The sequence below is a fragment of the Calonectris borealis genome, chromosome 3 (genome assembly GCF_964195595.1).
Source record: "Calonectris borealis chromosome 3, bCalBor7.hap1.2, whole genome shotgun sequence".
Taxonomy (NCBI): Eukaryota; Metazoa; Chordata; class Aves; order Procellariiformes; family Procellariidae; genus Calonectris; species Calonectris borealis.
The window spans coordinates 108188814-108207285 of record NC_134314.1 but is presented as its reverse complement, the minus strand read 5'-3'; the positions used below and the strand labels follow the sequence as shown (position 1 = coordinate 108207285).

The 18472-nt window shown below is 41.4% G+C and overlaps 2 protein-coding genes across 3 annotated transcripts in view; one reads left to right on the top strand and one right to left on the bottom strand.

The window, feature by feature from the left end:
• The window catches only part of TP53BP2 (tumor protein p53 binding protein 2), a 49872-nt gene extending 42489 nt beyond the window's left edge, over window positions 1-7383 (top strand). For both annotated transcript variants that reach the window (XM_075147193.1, XM_075147194.1), the window contains 3 exons: window positions 297-463; window positions 3610-3809; window positions 6584-7383. In XM_075147193.1, coding sequence (XP_075003294.1) covers window positions 297-463; window positions 3610-3809; window positions 6584-6625 — 409 coding nt within the window. In that variant the 3' untranslated portion in view covers window positions 6626-7383. The remainder of the gene's footprint in view (window positions 1-296; window positions 464-3609; window positions 3810-6583) is intronic.
• Window positions 7384-8181: 798 nt separating this feature from the next.
• The window catches only part of LOC142080922 (calpain-2 catalytic subunit), a 29149-nt gene continuing 18858 nt past the window's right edge, over window positions 8182-18472 (bottom strand). The window contains exons 11-20 of the mRNA XM_075147195.1: window positions 17689-17900; window positions 16331-16367; window positions 15461-15526; window positions 14794-14851; window positions 13114-13178; window positions 11922-11990; window positions 11251-11329; window positions 10130-10246; window positions 9568-9626; window positions 8182-8897 (exon numbers count right to left, since the gene is read on the bottom strand). Of these exons, the coding sequence (XP_075003296.1) occupies window positions 8874-8897; window positions 9568-9626; window positions 10130-10246; window positions 11251-11329; window positions 11922-11990; window positions 13114-13178; window positions 14794-14851; window positions 15461-15526; window positions 16331-16367; window positions 17689-17900 (786 nt within the window). The 3' untranslated portion in view covers window positions 8182-8873. The remainder of the gene's footprint in view (window positions 8898-9567; window positions 9627-10129; window positions 10247-11250; window positions 11330-11921; window positions 11991-13113; window positions 13179-14793; window positions 14852-15460; window positions 15527-16330; window positions 16368-17688; window positions 17901-18472) is intronic.

Genomic DNA, 18472 nt, shown 5'->3' with positions numbered 1-18472 from the left:
CTTTTTATTGCCTTAATGAATGTTCTTAAAATGTTAATGGATTATAAAAAGGTAGCATAACCAGAGATCCATATGGAAACCCTGCTTTAGGGCTCAAGCAGCTCTTGGTTACTCCTGTTACCCGTGAAAAGCAATTGCTTTTGACATCCTGGGTTAAGTGCGTCTGGTCGGAAGCCTTCAGCGATGCAGTACTGATTGCTGGAGGTCACGCACAAAAGTGGTTTGCCCCCAGGAGTCTGTAAGCACTGCTATGAACAATAAAAGTAATGTGTCATCTTTTTCTTCTTGGCTTGCAGGACCCCATTACACTGTGCAGCATCTTGCAATAACGTGCAGGTGTGCAAGTTCCTGGTGGAGTCAGGTGCAGCTGTATTTGCAATGACCTACAGTGACATGCAGACGGCTGCAGACAAGTGTGAGGAAATGGAGGAAGGCTACACACAGTGCTCCCAGTTCTTATATGGTGAGTGATGACAACTGAGTTCTGGAGCATGCTAGGGACTCACCTGGCACTTTTGAGTATGTTTTTGGACGGGAAGTGGTAAGTTGTACACTTAACTTATGTGCCCATGCCTCTTGGAAAGAGAGAGGTTTTAGTCAGCTTCTTGTTACGGAATGAGGTCCATTGAGACTAACTTCATAATATTCAACCTATAGAGAAGATCTGAGTAACAAAACATTTCTCTATATTAAAAACCTTGAAATGAGTTAAGCGTGTGCATTGACAAATACATTAGTGTGAGGTGATGGTTAGGTGAATCTTACTACATACATTAGTTTTTTTTTTACATAAAACCAGAAGTGGTATGGATATTTCAGTAGACAGTTCATATCTGCTACCTGATATTTTTAAATGAGGAATATTTCCTAATGTGCACTTTAGAACCAGGAAAGGTACTGACAATTTTTTGCCTTAATGGAGGCTAGTAAGCACTGAATTTGACTTTATCTTTCTTGCCTTTTTCTTGTGCATTTTCAAAAGAAATCCCATATTAAATTTAGATTTTATTCAAACAGTAAGACTACAGGGAAACTATCTTTTAACAGAAAGAATGAATTCCTCCTAGAATGTGATGAGTATTAGTCAATGAGGTTTTAAATTACTTTTCTGTATGTTTTGTATGTAGTTCTTGTCCTCTAGGTACCTACCAGCTGGAGTGTCATCTATCTGTAAGAGGTTAGAGTAACAGCAGTGTAATGCAGTGTAAAAACCTGTAATACAGCCTTTCTGTTTTTGTGCAACATGCGAGATCTGAGTTTCTATAAGCTGCTCAGCCAACATATTTCAAAGCTGTCTGTCTAGCTGTCCTCCCTAAGCTTGGAAACTGTATCTCTTGGTGCCAAATCTATAGTTTTTCCTATGAAGGAGGAAGCCTATTTAACTAGCATCTGTGGGCTAAGCAAAATTCCGTTTAGTTTTGTATCCAGATTCCAATGGTGGTCATCAATAGCAAATGCCCAAGGAAGATTGTAGGACTAGATTAAAAATAATAATACTTGTCCTATATTTCTTACTGGTTTTAACTCTGATATGAGTTAAGAGGTGGTATCTTTGTGTTGAATAGGTCTTGAGAGATTTCTTTCAGGAATTTGTCTAATTCTTAAATTCAGGTAAACAGCCCACAGGATCCTGTGGGAAGGGGGTCCATGGCTTTATTATATACAGCATGAACAAACACATTCTTTTTGTTTGTGGGGTTTTTTGGACTATATCACTTGGGTTTTGGACTATATCTGGGTTTTGTTGGGTTTGGGATAATTTTTTTTTGTGTATTATGAGATACTTTTCAATGGGTCCTGAAAGGACTGTAAGGTTTTGGCTTATTGCCAGCCTTTTCCAAATTGAAACCATATGTGAAACTAAGGTATCTCTTGATACATTGGCTGTTCCGCTATCAGATTTCCATATTGTTCCATTAGGAATTAATCCTATTGCTACTAAGAACTGTTTCTGGTTGCCGATAGTTACAGTAAGAAATTCATTCACTGGCTAAATCTGTTTCTTGCTGTAAAAGAAGTTTGGGGATGTGTATCTGTCTGTTTCCAGAACAGACACCGCATTAAAATCTGGCCCTCTAAACTCATCTGTAAGGCGAGCAATCTTGGTATAATTAATTGATTCACCCAATCCTTTTTTGTTGTAAAGGATGCACAATATTGAGTATCACCAACAAGTACAGGCAGGTGTAAATAAAACTGCTAGTCCTTTAGCATCGATTAAATGATGAGTTTGATGCTGCTTAAGTATGTCATTTTTCACTTTCTAAGTTTTGATGCCCGTGCTGTCTCTAAGAGCATGTTTGCGCTGCTATCTGGGTGCGACTGTTAACACCTTTTTAGAAAACCGGATCCGTTCTGTGAACCTTCTCTTTGTCTGCTTTGATGTTCAGTGCTCGGTCTTGCCTTCCACGCGAGTGCAGAGCACAGCTTTTGCCAAACCTTTATACCAAATGCAAAGCAAAGGAAGAGTTTCTCTGAGCAGAACTAACCATGCAGTGGAAGTAATTTAATTTTACGTGATGAGCTGATATGTAGAAATAAAGAACTTGATTTGAGCGGATGCTTCCTTAAGCAGACGTAGGTAAGAATCCTATACAATAGGTTGTAATAGGTAAGAGGAGAAAAGGGAAATGACAAATGTTGTGGTCCGATGTGCAACGTACTCTTTGCTCCTGGCAATACCAAAACCAAGCAAAAAGCCCAGTATTTTAAAATAGAATAATTATCTAAGAGAAAGTTTGTATAACAGTTGATTAAGATACCTTTTCCAGTTTGCTGCTCAGAAGCTGAGGAATGTGTGTGGAAAGAATTGTATTTCATCTTTGGCTACAGCTGTAAAATGAGCAAGTTCTAAATAATGTCAGCAAGTATGCATGTATTCCAAAACGCTTTGGTCCAGAAGCAATTTAACAGAATTGTGTTTCTGAAGCCAGTGTTTAAAAAAATAATTAAAATAGTGGCAGAAATTAAGAACTGCTGAGATGAGTGTTTGAGTTAACTGAAAGCAGCTGGCGGGTAGCAGAGAAATATTTCCGCTATAGGTCTGAGATGCAGCTTGTTTTAAAGTTCTGAAATAAAGTGACACGGGTGGCAAATGACACCTCAAGCAGCAAAACAACAATGGTCGTCAACAGAAGCAGGTATTGCTATCTCTCTTTGACAGAAAGAGATTACTGATGAACTAAGAGTACAAACAAGTGTTTCTTGCTCATCACTTAGGTGTAGGAAGTGTGAACACTAGCATGAAAATAGAACCTTTTATCAATCAGTGCTCCTCTCCCCATTTACCTCGTATTTTTTGAACACGTGTAAGGAAGGAATCTGTCTGCCGTGTGCAAGGGCTAACTTCACAATGGCACCTGTTCCAGGACTGACTTTCAGTAGGCTGATGACAACAAGGTGCCAAGTGTGATAGGAATCGAGGTTGGTGGTTTGGTTTTTTGTGTGCTGGTTGTTTTTTCTTTTTTTTTAATTCTCCCTGAGTGCTCTCCAGTAAGAGTACAGCAGTCTTTCCAACTGCTGGCTGGTTTTTTTTTTTGTGGGTTTTTTTTGTTTGTTTTGGTTTTTTTCACTTTTGTATTGAGCTGCTCTGTGTTTTTAATGTTGCAGGAGTCCAGGAGAAAATGGGAATAATGAACAAAGGAGTGATTTATGGACTCTGGGATTATGAGGCTCAGAATGACGATGAGCTCTCAATGAAAGAGGGAGACTGCATGACAATCCTGCGCCGGGAAGATGAAGATGAAATTGAGTGGTGGTGGGCACGGCTGAATGACAAGGAAGGCTATGTTCCCCGCAACCTGCTAGGGGTGAGTCCTTGATCTTTCCAGAGTCAAAAAAACCCCACTGCACTACGTGGAGTATATACAGCATTATTGTCATGCATCTAGGTTAGGTGCAATTTCAGAAGTCAAAAGGAAGGAGCAGAAGTTCTCCATTTATTCATCTGGGAGTTGAATACCTTGGCAGAGTGGGTTAACACCCTCCGTGTAGATACCTAACACAGATTATATCAATGGGTGCATAAAAGAACAACATGTATCTCCACCCTGCTACACAGAGCAGGTTCTAATATTAACCTTGTCTCACCATCTTGGAGGAAAAAAAACCCTTTTATCTGAACATGACATGTGTATAAGGTTTTTTTGAGCATGTGAACAGAACTGGGTTTCCCCCCTTTTAGAAAGTGATAGACTGGCACAAAGGGCCTTAAAAACTGAAACTTGTATGAAGAATGAGTCACGAATCCTTCCCTGTCCAGGTGTACACAGTGCACCTTGTGATCCAAGATGGTTTCACAGAGAGTTTGAAAGCAAACACTGCAAAATTCTATAGTTATCTTTTTTCTAGTGTTGAAAAAGAGATCAGATTGCCAAATAAAGGCAGATCTTTGTTTTCTCCTATGCTCTTTAAATAATACTTAACCATATGTCGAAGGCCTTAAATTAACGGCCTCTTCTTTCCTCATCACCTTCTGTACTACCTCTTTTATTAAAAAGAACTGTATACAAATAATAGGTATTTTCAATTATGTCCCCATATTTCTCCTCACGGCTAAGATGCTAGAAAACTATAGCAGATGGACACATGTATAAAAATTCCATTAAGCTTTTTTCTACATATCCAGTTGCCCTGCTGCTGGAGATAAGAGGTTCTGCCAATGCTAAAGATTAACCGCTGTGAATTTTAGCTGATCGATGTATGATGCTTGAAAGAGGCTGAACCTCTTCATTCCTCATGCACATAATCCTTACTCTTAAACTGGTTAGATTTTGCAGAGCGACTATATCTAATGCAAAATCAGTTTTCATTTCTGTATCACTTTCAATTCTCCCTAACATAGTAGTTCTGCTCAGTTTTTTCCTCTCCAAATGTAAACATTCCTAAATTGAGAGCAGCCATCAGCCCTGCACAATAAGGTCAGAAATGGCAGCTTTTTTTTTTTTCCCCTTGTCCCGGGGTGAATTGTGCATGTGCTACTTCTAAGTGTGAGCACTCAGCCTGAGCACAAGTGTGTAAGGATACAAGGAGCATGCTTCTGTAATAAAAAGTACAAGGCAACACAGCTTAGACTGGGGATCACAACTCATCCTTCTAAGCACAACACAATATAAACAAACAGAACCTTTGGGAAAAACTACCCAAGCCCAGTATTAACTGTTACACTCTTGTGTCTGTTCAGTCATTCTGGTACTGCTACCGAAGTATTATGTGGTTATTCTCAAAAGCAATTACTGGACTCTTAATATAGCAGCTGAAATCTAGGCTAAGCACAGATGAAAATGTTTGGTAGTTTAATAAATTCTTATATTAAGTTGTATTTTTATCACACCTCTTTATCCTTGTGCAGTTAGGTGCACTGAATAAAAACAAGGAAAGGATGAAATTATCTGCAGTACTTTACCCTTCTTAGTAACTCACTAGCTCCCTAAGCTGTGTGAGAGCTCTAAAACTGAATGCAAATAAGATTATACTGTCAAAATACTGACTTCTTAATACCAAACAAAATCTTTTGAACACTATCAGGTGTTACGCTACTGTGACTGACTGACCTCATCTCTGCTAGTGGTGAAATCATAGCAGGCCGAGACAAACCTTGTGGGTCAAGTTGTTGGTCTTCTCTTAATCATTAGCTGACTATGAAAAAGAAGAAAGCCAGAGTCTGGCTGAAGAGAGAAGAGGGCATCTTTAAGGATAACTTTAGCTGAAAAAACCCAGGATGTAATATAGACATTGCATTGCTATTTTAGAGCATGGAGGATTCGTCTTTCCTAATTGTATGAAGTGTATCCTTCTATTTTTATATGCCAGTAGCCATGCTTTGCAGAACAGTAACTGTTCCTAAAGCCCTTTGCAAGTGGGAGCCAAGAGCTTCCCAAGCATCTTGGCACTGCTGCGTCGAGCCGTGTCCCATCAATCGTCACCCTGCAGCTGAGGCTGTCTCTATAGCTCTGTGTGCATAGCCAGAATGTGTGAATAGCACATAGCTCAAAGACCGCAGGGTGGCAGCTACTGATTTACTGCTGGGCGGTTAAAGGAATTTAACTGGCCACCCACTATCCACTAACTAAAGCACAGCTCCTACAGTTCCACAGTCCTTATGCAGCCAGATGTTTCCAGCTTGCCCAATGCTATAGATATGTAAAGGCTGATAGGTGTTGAGAGAGAGAAAGCAAAACAGACTTTAATACCTCTCTATTTCCATTTATAAAACAGGGAAAAATCCTATAGTTCACTGAACACAAAAGTCTCTTGACTTATAAAGCCACATGCTTTTCCTAGCCCACCCATCTTGGTAGAGCTGAAGGTACTGAATTACATGCTGTTCCATGCCTTCCTTTTGTACTGACATGGTTAGTATTTTTTTAAGCTTGCCTAAGAACGCTAAATTTATGTTTGTTAGTGCTCTGGGTGTTTTTTATAACTATGCTTTTGCTACTAGAGATTACATTAGAATTGTAGCACCGAAGAGAGGTTTTGCACCAAAGAGAGGTTTTTCTTTTGCTTTTTTTTTCCTTTTTTTAAAAAAAAGTAACCTTTTAAAGCACTAAAATTTTAAATCTCATTTCTATTTTACCCTCAGCTGTATCCAAGGATTAAACCTAGACAAAGAAGCTTGGCATGAAATAGTACAGAAGCCTGATTCTTGAAGTACTTACTAATCATGGATGACTTACAAAAAAAAATTCATTTTGTGTTGGTTCCAATATCATGAGACTTATTTCAATGACAATGTAATTTGAAAGCTATGAAGAATGTGCTTTGAAAACAAATGAAGGATTGATGCATTAGCAAATGGATGAGGGCATTCTACAAGATGAAATAATGCTTACAAGCAAATGAAATTCTGCTGCCTTTGGTCTAAGCAAGCCATTATGTTCAAGTACCCACTCTGATTTCTTCAAACATGGCAGAAAAGAATTTCACATTTTTCTGCATTAAATACAAGGACCTTTTCAATTTACCATTGAAGGAATCATCGCGAAACAAACAACTTGGCTTTGTCCAAATTTATCCCAAGGCTTTTTCCAGATGGGAGAAATTAAATTAAAGTATGTGCACAGTACCCAAATGCTTGTTGCTGGAAACAGAATGTTTAAAGAAGCTAAACTGAAGTGCATCTGAACAGTGACAACCACCTGACCAATCCATTAAGCAATAACTTTTAAAAATGCTGTAGCATCTTAGGAATTCCATGTATTCAAAATATTATGTGCTGTAACAGACAATGTAGTTTTAGATTCCTCTTTTTACAAAGACCCTCATGTATTTATTGTATTTTGTACTTTGAAAACTAAGCGTAGAAACTTTCTGTAGTCCTTGACAACTTGTTTTTACTTGACTGTGATACCATTAAACTTTTGTCTCCTCTTAAGCTTTAAATCTGGATATTTTAATGTCAAGTTTTTATTAGACCATCTGAAAATGTTAACAGTAAGACACACTGCTGTTCTACATTACAGTAACATTCAACTACTTTCTGTATTAAATTGAACCTCTCTTCCCCCATTTGTTCAAGACAGCCCTTCTGCATTTGAAATTAAGCTGAATTTGTTAGTTGCATATAACCTTTGTTAACCTTAAAAGCTAAGGGACATATTTAAGAAGGAAACTTCATGCAAGTGTTTTCCAAATAAAGCCCCTCCTGTGGAATTATCCTTTATATCTATCTGTTTGGGAATAATCATTTGATAATGAACACTATTAAATAGAGAAGATCAAATCTTTCCTTAAGGGTATTTATGAAGTGCCTCACTGCCTCACCCTTCAGGCTCATGTTTTCCTGCTAGGAAATCCTTACTGCTTTCTGAAAAGGTGCCCATAAATACAAGAAATTATTTGTAGGAAGGAGGGGACAATTCCTCAGGTGGGCAAACTTGGAAGCAGCAAATCTGCTCATGTTCACATCCTCATGATTTTAATAGGTTGGGTATGGGGTATATAGTATCAATTACCTTTCTTGGAAACCTTTAGTTTTTCAAGCATTAATCTTTTAAAGTATCAGATGAAGTATCAGACTATCTAACATTTCATTAACGGACACACATGCAGCATGTCTGTCAGTGCCTAGTCAGCTCAAGAATGCTGTTTCTCCCCCTTAAAAGGCAACCTGCTCTGTGATGATGAGCTATCTCTAAGAAAAAAATGTGCTTACTTGCAGAAGGAATAACAGCCTTGCAAACTTTATTTCTACTGTTTTTATTTAAATACTTCCTTGTATTTCAAAGGAAGATAAATAAGATACAGGAAATCAAGATTCCACCTGAGAGCATGGGCTTTCTCTTGGAAGAGTCTGGTTGCCAATAGCCTCCTGCTATAGGCAGATCAATGGGCAGAAGAGAAAGACTTGTCCTTCACTTTGGTCAAACATGTACTTGCTACTCAAATTCTTCAAAGAATATTTAACCAGAATAATGCTGGGGGCTTTACAAATACCTATATTCAGAGATATGCAATACCATCCCTTTTCTAGTTTCAGATATGCAGGATGGAGTAGAGCTATTATTCAAAAAGCATTTATTAAACCAGACTGTCAAGTTATAATGAGCTTTCTTCCAGAAGTCATGTAAAACACCTTAAATACAAAGATATTAGCAAAGCAGCATTTTCAAAAGTTGCACTAAGGATTTATATTAAATTAAAGCTTTTGTACAGAGGATATGCAGTAGTAGATAAAGACTGTCAGACCCCTAAAAACGAGGTTGTAGATTCTTCTGCTGTTGAAGTAGAATGCTTTCCTCCTTACAACTGTGTGCAAAATTTGCCATGCATAAGTTAAGGCACATTCACGTTAGGATATTACTTGTATGTTTGCTTGATTATCTTCACCTGATCTTGCTCTTTTTGAGGTCTCTTGAGCTGATGTCAGTGGCTCAAATGACAGTAAAGCACAGCCACTATAATGAGAGAGAGGAAAATGGCCCAAGGTTAAGTTTAGTAAAAAATACTTGTAGCAAGTATGCATGTTCCCATTTCTAGCGTGAGGAAGAAAGTCTATTGTTACAGAAGTAATTTTAGGATCTTTCTGGAATGATTTAAATTTATATCTCATTTAAGTCAGAAGAGTTTTGGGATGATTTGCGCATTCCTCATTTAGGTCCAGAAATAAGTTATGTTCAGGTAATAAGCAAGTCAAACATGTAGGAGGGTAATTTTCTCTGAACTTTGTCCTTTCTACAGGGCACACATGGTGCAGAAAAAAGCAGACATGGTCAATACCATGAGTCACTACTGCACCTACATTTTACCCTGTTGTTGACAGAAAAGGCAGGGAAGAAGCCTGCATACATATCAGCCAAAATTGCTGCTAGTAAGGGAGAAGTGGCTTCTGGTTTAAGTAACCTTGTGTGTTTGTTAGAGATTACAATGTGATGTAGGTACATTTTAAAAAAGGGTAAACTTTCTTAAGACTGCTTATAAATACACAAGCTATATAAATCCAGCATATATGTAAATACATATAACCAGCCATAATCAGTCAGAATGGAGCAGGACGGTCTCTACTGTTAAGCCCTTTCCCCCCCAAAAAAAGATGAAAACAAACATTTTAGAGCTAAATGAACTTACATTAACAAGGTTCAATTCTATTGTTCCAGTTTTCTCAGTATCCAGTTTTCTAAACATTTCTGCCGTAGGAGAGAGATAACAGACAAGGATGAATATAGGAACTAATTGGAAAGCCTTCCTCTTCCTTGTGCTTTGGGATCCTTCCCCTTCCTTGTGCTTTGGGATCAAAACGGAATTTAGTCCCACAGTCTACACCCTAAACCAGAAAATGCCCCTCTAAAGTCACTGCATGCTTATAAGCAAGAACAAGACTGAACATTTTTAATGGTTCAGTCTGTAATATTAACACTATTTATCAATCTGTAAGTGTTTCGATTTTTTTTTTAATTATTTTTTAAATGAACATTTAATAGTTTGCGTGGAAAACTGTCTGGCTCTGGTTCAGCAGTCTGGCCTAAAAGGCTGGTTCCTAGATCTAGGAGGAACATGCAGACTGGGTTGCCGGATTTATAGCCCAGCTTTGAAGTCACTTTGGTTCCAGTACTAAGTTTAATGAATAACTTATCCTGGACTTGAAAACAGCAAGCAACAGAGACTGTCTAGTTACTAAGCGTGTACTTACTGAACAAGGTTTCCAGCCGAATCAAACAGCGGACAAAGTTATCGAAGTCAATGATGAGGTCTTCATCAGCAAAACGAGCCACAATGATTTGATGTAACTGGCAGTTCAGTTTGAACCCTAAAAATACAATGTCAAGAATTTAAAAAAGAATAGGAAGAAAAAATGCAAAAAGCTCCAACAAAGAAAAAAAACCCAACCTTATACACTGCCAGAAATTCCATTAGCTACTTTTGGTTGAATTCTCAAATTTTAAGAGTATTTACTCCATCTTGGAAACTCCCAACAACCCCTTCTGTACTTGGAGTGATTTAGAGCTGTGACTAGGTCAACGTGTTCTTCCTGCTGCGTATTCCCACACCTGTACTCCTCTTCCCCAGGGGACACGGCCAATTGCTCCAGCTGGTGGTCCTTCCCTGGGTGACGAGGCAGCTGCCAGACTTGGCCCACTGGGACCTGACATGAAGCAGTGGCTTTCTGTGGGCAAATGGGTCTCTATTTCCAAAGACTATCTAAACTTTGGGACAAAAAGAAATGCTGCCTTGTTACAGGGTGACAGGAGGGGAAAGCTCCAGAGAGCCCAAATGCAGATGTTAAGATTGCCCCAGAAGATCAGTAAGTTAATTTGGGATCGTATGGCTCTGTTATACTCCCCTCACGCACCATCAAAACTCAGATTTGCTTTTCAGTGGCTGCAGTAGCAAACTGACTCTTTTAACACTCTTGTGAGCATCACCCCTTGGTCAAGCCACTTCCATTTCCTAGGTCCCAGTATCCTGGTTTTACTGGCTTATGCCAAACTCACATGTACCCAGAGAGACTCATTGAAAGACAACAGTATGCTGTTACAAGACCAGATTGTTGGGAGTTATTTATGCTTCTCCAAAAGCTGGTCACTAAAAAAAAATAACTGCAAACCTGTCACTCCTCTGAGATGCTTTTAGTGTGCCTCGGCTACACAAAGACAAGAGCCCAGGCTGAGTACCTAGATTAAACGGAGGCCTTTCAGGTCTGGGAACACAGGATTTTTCAGTTTACAAGTGATATACAGGAGACTAGTGAGCATCTATCAACCCAGCTTGAAACTGATACAATCCTGAAAAGAGACAGACCAATATAAATACCTGCTATTTCCAGCGCTCTCCTCATCTCATACGAATTCATGGTACCGGATCGATCCACATCAATTTCCCTGTAAATTTTCTGCAGAATACAAAACCCAAAGTCAAAACTTGTCAATAATTCAGAGCATGTTTTGGCTTTTGTCAGAAGTCAAACATTTTGAAATGCAGCCTGCATGTTACTTAGGAGCATTTGCAACGTTGGTCTGAAGGGCTAGGTACTTATCTTCCAGTTAATCTAAAAGTGGCTTTAGAAAGTAAGTCTTTTTAATGCAACAGCCAGAGCAGATAAATTCCTCCGGAGAATTCCTTCTACGCCCGTGCAAAATGGCACTATTGCTACCAAAGCAAGTGGCAAGACTGACACCAAACCTGCTCTGTTAAGTGGGAAGGTTAAACCTATTTGGACGCGAGTTAAAACAAAACAGAAACCCCTCCGAGAGTAAGGCAGGAAGACAGGTAACCTCTCCTTCAGCCGAGCACCTGAAAGACAAGCCGTCACACCCCTGGACTCCAAGGGACAAAACCTGGAGGACCGAGGACACAAATGCATCGTGAGCTGAAGCGAGAGTCCCTGCTTTGGGAAGAGTTATTGTATACATTGTACGAGACAAATCAGTCTACACCCACTCTACATTTGATTGCATGTACCAACCAAAAAGGTTGCGTCTTACCTGGTATTTCTGAATCTTTGTCCAGAGGGTGTGGAATTCCTTCAGTCCCAGTTTACCACTCCCATCGTTCTTCTTTGAGTTAAGGTAGTCTCTTTGGAGGGAAGGAAAAGGGTTCCCCCCCGCGTGCTGGGTTTACTTACTTACTTAATAAAAAAAAAAATCGCAATTAAGAAAAGGATGCAAGTCCTCTCTGAAGGATCCTGTCGAATATACAACTGTTGTCCAAGATTTCTTGTCTTTCTAAATCAATAAAGTGATTGATTCATTTAAACCATGATCAGTTCACAAGCTCTTTCTGCTTCTCCTTTGGCAGCTCTCTATCTTTTCAATACATATATAAAACAGCCATGATGATGCCATTTTGTTCTGCATCCTTGGTTCAACACCTGCTCCTACAGAAGGATGAGTCCTAAGTCTGGATTATAAACAGGAAAAGCCACGACTAAGCCTGCTATTTGGAGGATTTAAGTTCTTGCACAAACAGCTAACAAAAGAACCTGGTCGTTGCATTGCTCCCAAAAACCACTAAGAAGTCCCTTCAGACTGCCATATTTTACACCAAATTATAGCAGAGCATCATTCTGTTTTGGTAATTTTCCCTTTTTCTGACTATGCAATTCAACTCCCACTGCACAGAGAAGCTGAACACAACTATTCTTAGACTTGAATCCTTCATCCTACGCCTTTGCCCTTATTCTTAGGAGTAGAAGCTCCTAAAAGCCAACATACTCTCTGGCTCCTGTATTTGTTTTCCTCATTTTCTATTTGCTAAGTCCTCATGGCTTTACGATGCCCTTACCAACTCCAGCCAGATAACAAAGCAGTGAAATGCAACGTTCGAACTCCTATCAGCCAAGGCAATCCACACCATGCTGAGAGCCAGGTGCCTTTTCCCCAGCACAAACATCACTTTGTCCCCAGCTAAACCAGAACATGCAACAGCTGGGAAGACTTCAAAGCAGATCATCCTGTCTGAAAATGGATCTTCCCCGCTGCCTGGGAGAATGCACATGCCACGGTCAGCAGCAATGGCATGGGCTACCATTTTTATTCAGGGGAACCAGGGTAAAACGAGCTTCTCCACCTCAGGAATCGCTCGTATATCAGTATGGACCTGGCACTGCAAAGGCAGCAGCTCACCTACTCCAGCACAGGCAGAAGAATATCATCTAGGAACAGCCTTAAAGGATACATCTAACAGGTCAACCATTATTTTGCATGTCTCAATACTAAAGCCATCAGATTTAATATCTTGGCCTGTAAAGAAAGAGCAAAAGACCAGATTATCATTGCATGCTGTACCACAACACCTTCCTAAATTGCTCGGGAGCCCTGTAACCAGTGTATACACCTCAGCCCTGACTTGCTTTGGAACTGGCAAGATGACTTTGTCATTTCGGTGTGGTTTTTTGCTTCTACGTAACATGTGCTTAGTGCTCTACCTTGTTTGTGATCTACACCTGCTAGTTACTCAATGGCAATCCACTGCCTACTTCAAATCCTCCCCTGGGAATAGGTGTCCAGCTGTATCGCTGCTGCAGCCTGGGCCAGATGAGTGCAGTGAGCAGCAGGGGATGCCTGCCTCCTGCTCTGGGAATTGTTAATATCATCCGAAGCCTTTGGGATCTGGCAAGTACGTAGTGCAATGCAGACTATGGAGGATGTGGTGCCTGTAGAGCTGTAGTCAGGATACCTGCGTCCAGATAACCCTACAGTTCCCTCCAACGCTGGATGGGAAACCGTTGCCTTACGTTGCTTAGGTACCCCCTCTGAGGTGAGCTACGACTTCTGACAACCCCTTGGCATCCAGCAGAGCGGGAGGCAATGCTCGCTTGGAGGTGGGGTCAGTGGGGAAGGACTTGCCAGTGAGGAAGAGCTTCAGGTGGGAGGACACATGTGCAAGAATTACAAAGCTCTTGGCAAAGGGTCATAAGATGGTCCTTGTTTTGCACATGAGAAGGACGTGGCACTGAAGCAGGCAAATGGATGATGAATACGCAGCCCTCTGATTTCCTGGCGAAGAGACTTAGGGTGAAAGTTAGCTGTGATGTTTTCCCAAGCAAACAGCCCAGTTTTGGGTTTGTTTGGTGTGCTACAGAAGCAAGAGACAGAGATAAAGCTTTCCTGCCCTTATTGTCTGCCTGCAAAGACAAGGGTGGACTTTTGTGGACAACATGGACTTCTGACCTATGGAGGTCAGTGGTAGGTAGCTTCATGCAAGGGAAGAATCTTCAAATCAAGCTTGGTAACCAGCAATACACCATCGCTAACTGGCTGGTGCACACAGACATACAACACAGTCCTGGCTACCTGGCTAAGATTTCACTTCGGAAATTAAAGAGACACTTACTTCTCCAAGCACTTACTTCTCGAGCACTGTTTAATGGAAAGGAAAATAATGCAGAGCCAAGCTCTGAATCACTTCACAGAAAAAGCAGCCCAGAGTTTCAAAGTTTCTCCTCCTCCTCAGGGACACCCCAGACCATTGGCAGGGCTACTGTTTGAGTGCTTCAATACTAAAGTAGCAGCAATACCTTCTCTTGATTATTATCAAGCATTAATCAAATCCGTCCACCTTGCTGGCAGCCAATTCCCAGTAGCAGATGCTGGGATAAAAGGCACCCATATGCACCCTGCCAAAGCACGCATCCTGCGAAACGTGCCTCAGCGCAGGCACCGCCCAGCATTTCTGCAGCCCCCGAAGGAGCAGGATAGCACGCGGCCGTGGCCGTACGGAGAGACAAGCGGCAGGTCTGGGGCAGAGCCCAGGGGTTTGACTCTGCCCAGGTCAGCGGTGCGCTCTCTGCTCTCATGGCCACGCTGGAAACCTGCTGGTGGCCAACTGAAGACACGGTTGGAGGAAGGTACTTACGTTTAGCCATGACTTTATTCAAGATGTTGCGCAGTTCGAAGGCGGAGATCTCCGCATCCTGTGGAAAAGAGGAAAATAAATTTTTCATTGTGAGCTTGCAGACACGATCTCATAAGCAGCCTCTGACTCCTTTGGGGCGAGTTGGCCAAGTTCAAACACCCCTTGGAGTTCAAGTTTCCCTTGGGTGGAAACGCAAGTGGTAAGGTCTCCCCACCACCCATTCCCATCAGCACCACCAAGTCCCAGTAGCACAGCCCTGCCGGGTGTGTTAGCAGGCCGGGCTGCGGGGTTTGCCTGAGCCCTCGGGCAGGCGAGAGCAGCCTAGGGAGAAGGCACAGCCCAGCCCTCGTCATCTCCCGGAGGGACCCATGCGCCTGCACCAAATGCTCTGCCCGAAGGACAGAATTAGGGAGCTGCAGAGATAAAAGTCGAGCCTGCAGTTCAAAGAGAGCAGAGGTTGCTTGCCAGGAGCGCTCACAAATCCGTTGTGTAAGCAGACGGGTAACTACACAGATTTTTGCATGCACAATTATGCTCATGCTTGAGATCTGACTCAGCACAGGAATTAGGGGAGGCGTCTCTCTTACCCACTCACCCATGCTACCAGCAAGTCCTTAAAAAAAAAAAAAAACAAAAAAAAAACCAACCCAAAAAACCCACAACTCACGCTTCCTGCTAGCTGTCCAAAAAGCTTTTTAAAGCTGGGTTCGATGTCGTCTTCACTGATCTCGGTCTAGAAGAGAGAAATAGAGAATATGGGAAGGAGGAATTTTTCTGCCTGAGAAGGACTTAATGCATTTCCTTGTCCCTAGTAAAATACAATTTAAATGGCAAAGCTGAAGGTACAGAGTGCTTTTACTTTGATTTTAATCAGTTTTATTTTCAGAGGCGCCTCAAAATGCTGGCATTACAAACACTGCAGGAACTAAGTACTTTTGCAATAGCTTCTACTAAAAAAAAAAAAAAAAAAATTTAAAAATTCTTTGTTTTATTTAAAAAAATCACTACCCAATTCAGAACTTCACTGTTGCTGCTGCTACTACTACTATTAGACTAGCTGTCTTCATTAAAGCAAAGCAAGGAAAACGTAGTTCTCATCCTGAAGAACAAAAAAAAAAAAACAAACATCCCCCCCCGCCAAGTGGTAGATGCATTAGTAGGCGAAACATCCCCAGCTCTAGCAAGACTAAAGATATGGCAAGCCACTTCTTACTCTTGGAAACAACATCACATGCAAAAACTCCCCTATGGCTAAAGGGCTGCACTCCTGCATTCCTGGAGGGCACAAGGAATTTCCCGTGGCTCCAGTTACCCGGCAGAGAGCACCCGATCTCCTCTACCTGGCAAGCCCAAGCTCACCACTCCGGATAAGGGACAACATGTGTTTCCATTATTGCTTATGATGTTTCCATTTGCTGGCCATTCAACTATGGATATTAAAAGATCTGTTTCCGAAGCGGGACAACAGTTCCTGACAATGACCCCACTTATTTACAACAAAATTATCTCCATTTAAAACATTTAAGTTAAGATATACCTCTTCAAAATCAGCTTCAATTTCATCATCTATAACCCTAGAAAGATAAAGAAATCAACATTAAAACCAAAATAAGTCACTTTTCTGATGCCCTTGCCTCAAGTTTCAGTTAAAAAGGGATTCTTTAAGTTACAGGAGTAACGATGAATGTTCAAAGCTCAGAGCTTACAGGATTAAATCAACCACAGACACTGCATACCACCAGTGAAAGCAGTATTTTGCCAGCTACAGCAACAAGAGTTTCAAAACACGTGACAAACTGCGCAACGTCCTGCAGAGTCACGGATTTTGGGTCAGGCGTAACCCTTTGGGTCACTTAGTGCCACTGCCTACAGACCTCAGCCCAGGACCAGGCTCGTGGGTGCAAATCAGATTTCTATCTAGTTTTTTTTTTTTCTTTATCTTTTTTCCTTTAACATGGCAAAAGTGAGAGACTTAAAGTCATTCGGACGTGACAGAGTGGGAGGAGAAGTGTTGCACGCTGTCCCCCAGCTGCTGTGGGAGCATCACACCTACGGAGGGTGCAAAAGCACTGCCAAGGACCCATCAGAAGCTGAATGTGCCTTCACACAACTGATGTGCCAGTTTTCTCACCGCTACAGAAACATGCAACAAAAGATTACAGAATAGTAGAAAGGTTTTTCCTTGCTTTTAATTAGGGAACTCGATAAAAAAGTTCCCACATCCCTTCCCAAGGCCTTAGCCCAGCTGCTCTTCAAGATGTCTAAATTTTTTCACGGCTTCACAGTTAATGGTGTGGTTTGAGCCAGTTCCATTAAAATCCATTTTAATTTTATCAGTTATCATTTGGTTGAGGAAATATCTTGAATTTTTTTCCAGCCTGATCTCAAAGGCGTGAGATCATTTGTTGCGATCAGTGTGTTCCCAGACAGCCGAAAGCACAGGCATTTTGGTCTCCCAAGCAGAGAGCCCAGCCTGCTGCTCTCTGAGGTCTTCTTCTCTCCGCAGACCAACCTGTGCGGTGGCACCCAGCTGCCTACAGCCCAATAACTAAATATGTCTGCCCAGGTAGGACTGGTAATAATAATAATAATAATAGGAACAACAACAACAATAATTTGTTATATTATACTACATTATTGTTATTATTATTCCACCATTCCTTCCTGCTAAGTTTACTCAAACTTTCCTCAGTTGCACATGGGGAAACTGGGGACAAACAAGAACCACCGTGATCCCATCCATGCAGGACGGTTGCGCATCCCCCCTTCCCGCTCCCTGTGGGAAGCCGATGTACCCCAGCCCCGGGCCGCTCCACCCTTCCACGCCCATGAGAGGGGCCAGAGATTGCCCATGTGCCCATACCGCTCTTACATGGTTACAAAAAAGCTACGTACGTGGAGTTTGCGTTTTTTTCAGAGAAGACTCGCAGACAGAAATCCCCATTCTTGTTGGGTTCAAAGGTCGAGGGCACGATGATATATTCTCCTGCAGGGAGCTTGAACCGGTTCAGCACTTCTCGGAGGTTGATGAAGGTGTTTGATTTTTCTCTTGCTTTGTTGGTCAGGAAAAAGTTTTTGCTCAGATGAATATTTGTCTGGCCAGAAAACTTATGAAAAGCAAAGAAAGAAGGAAAAAAACCCAACAGTTTGCATGTATTTGCATTTACAAATTAAAAATATAATAGATATGACAATTAGTGATGTATGGGGGGGGGGAGAGGAAAAAAAAAAAAAGATACGTCCATTCAACAGAACTAAAAGAGAGAAGAGAAAGGGGGTGGGTGCATCCCACCACAGTACTCCTGAGCGGTGGGTGCAAACATATTTTGCAGATCGTCTCAATACATCACTCGGGTCAAGCTTATGCTTTGCAGATGATGATGGGTGTGTGAAGACTTTTGGTAAATTCTTCCACCACCTATTTTTCTTTAAAGCGAGACGGCTTACGACCGATGTCCCTCTGGTCTCCAGAGCTGGTGCCACCAGGGTACTGCAGCTCAGCTCCACCTCTGAGGTCAGGCTGCCTTAAAGCAGAGAGCCCGCTTATGGAGGCCTCCAAGAATAAAATAAACGTTACGCATTATAAAAGCATATTTGGAGTGTAACATCTTCCAGAATAAACTCTTCTGCGCAGGGTCTTACAGGTGGGCTAGCTCAGCTCTAGAAGCAAACATCAGGA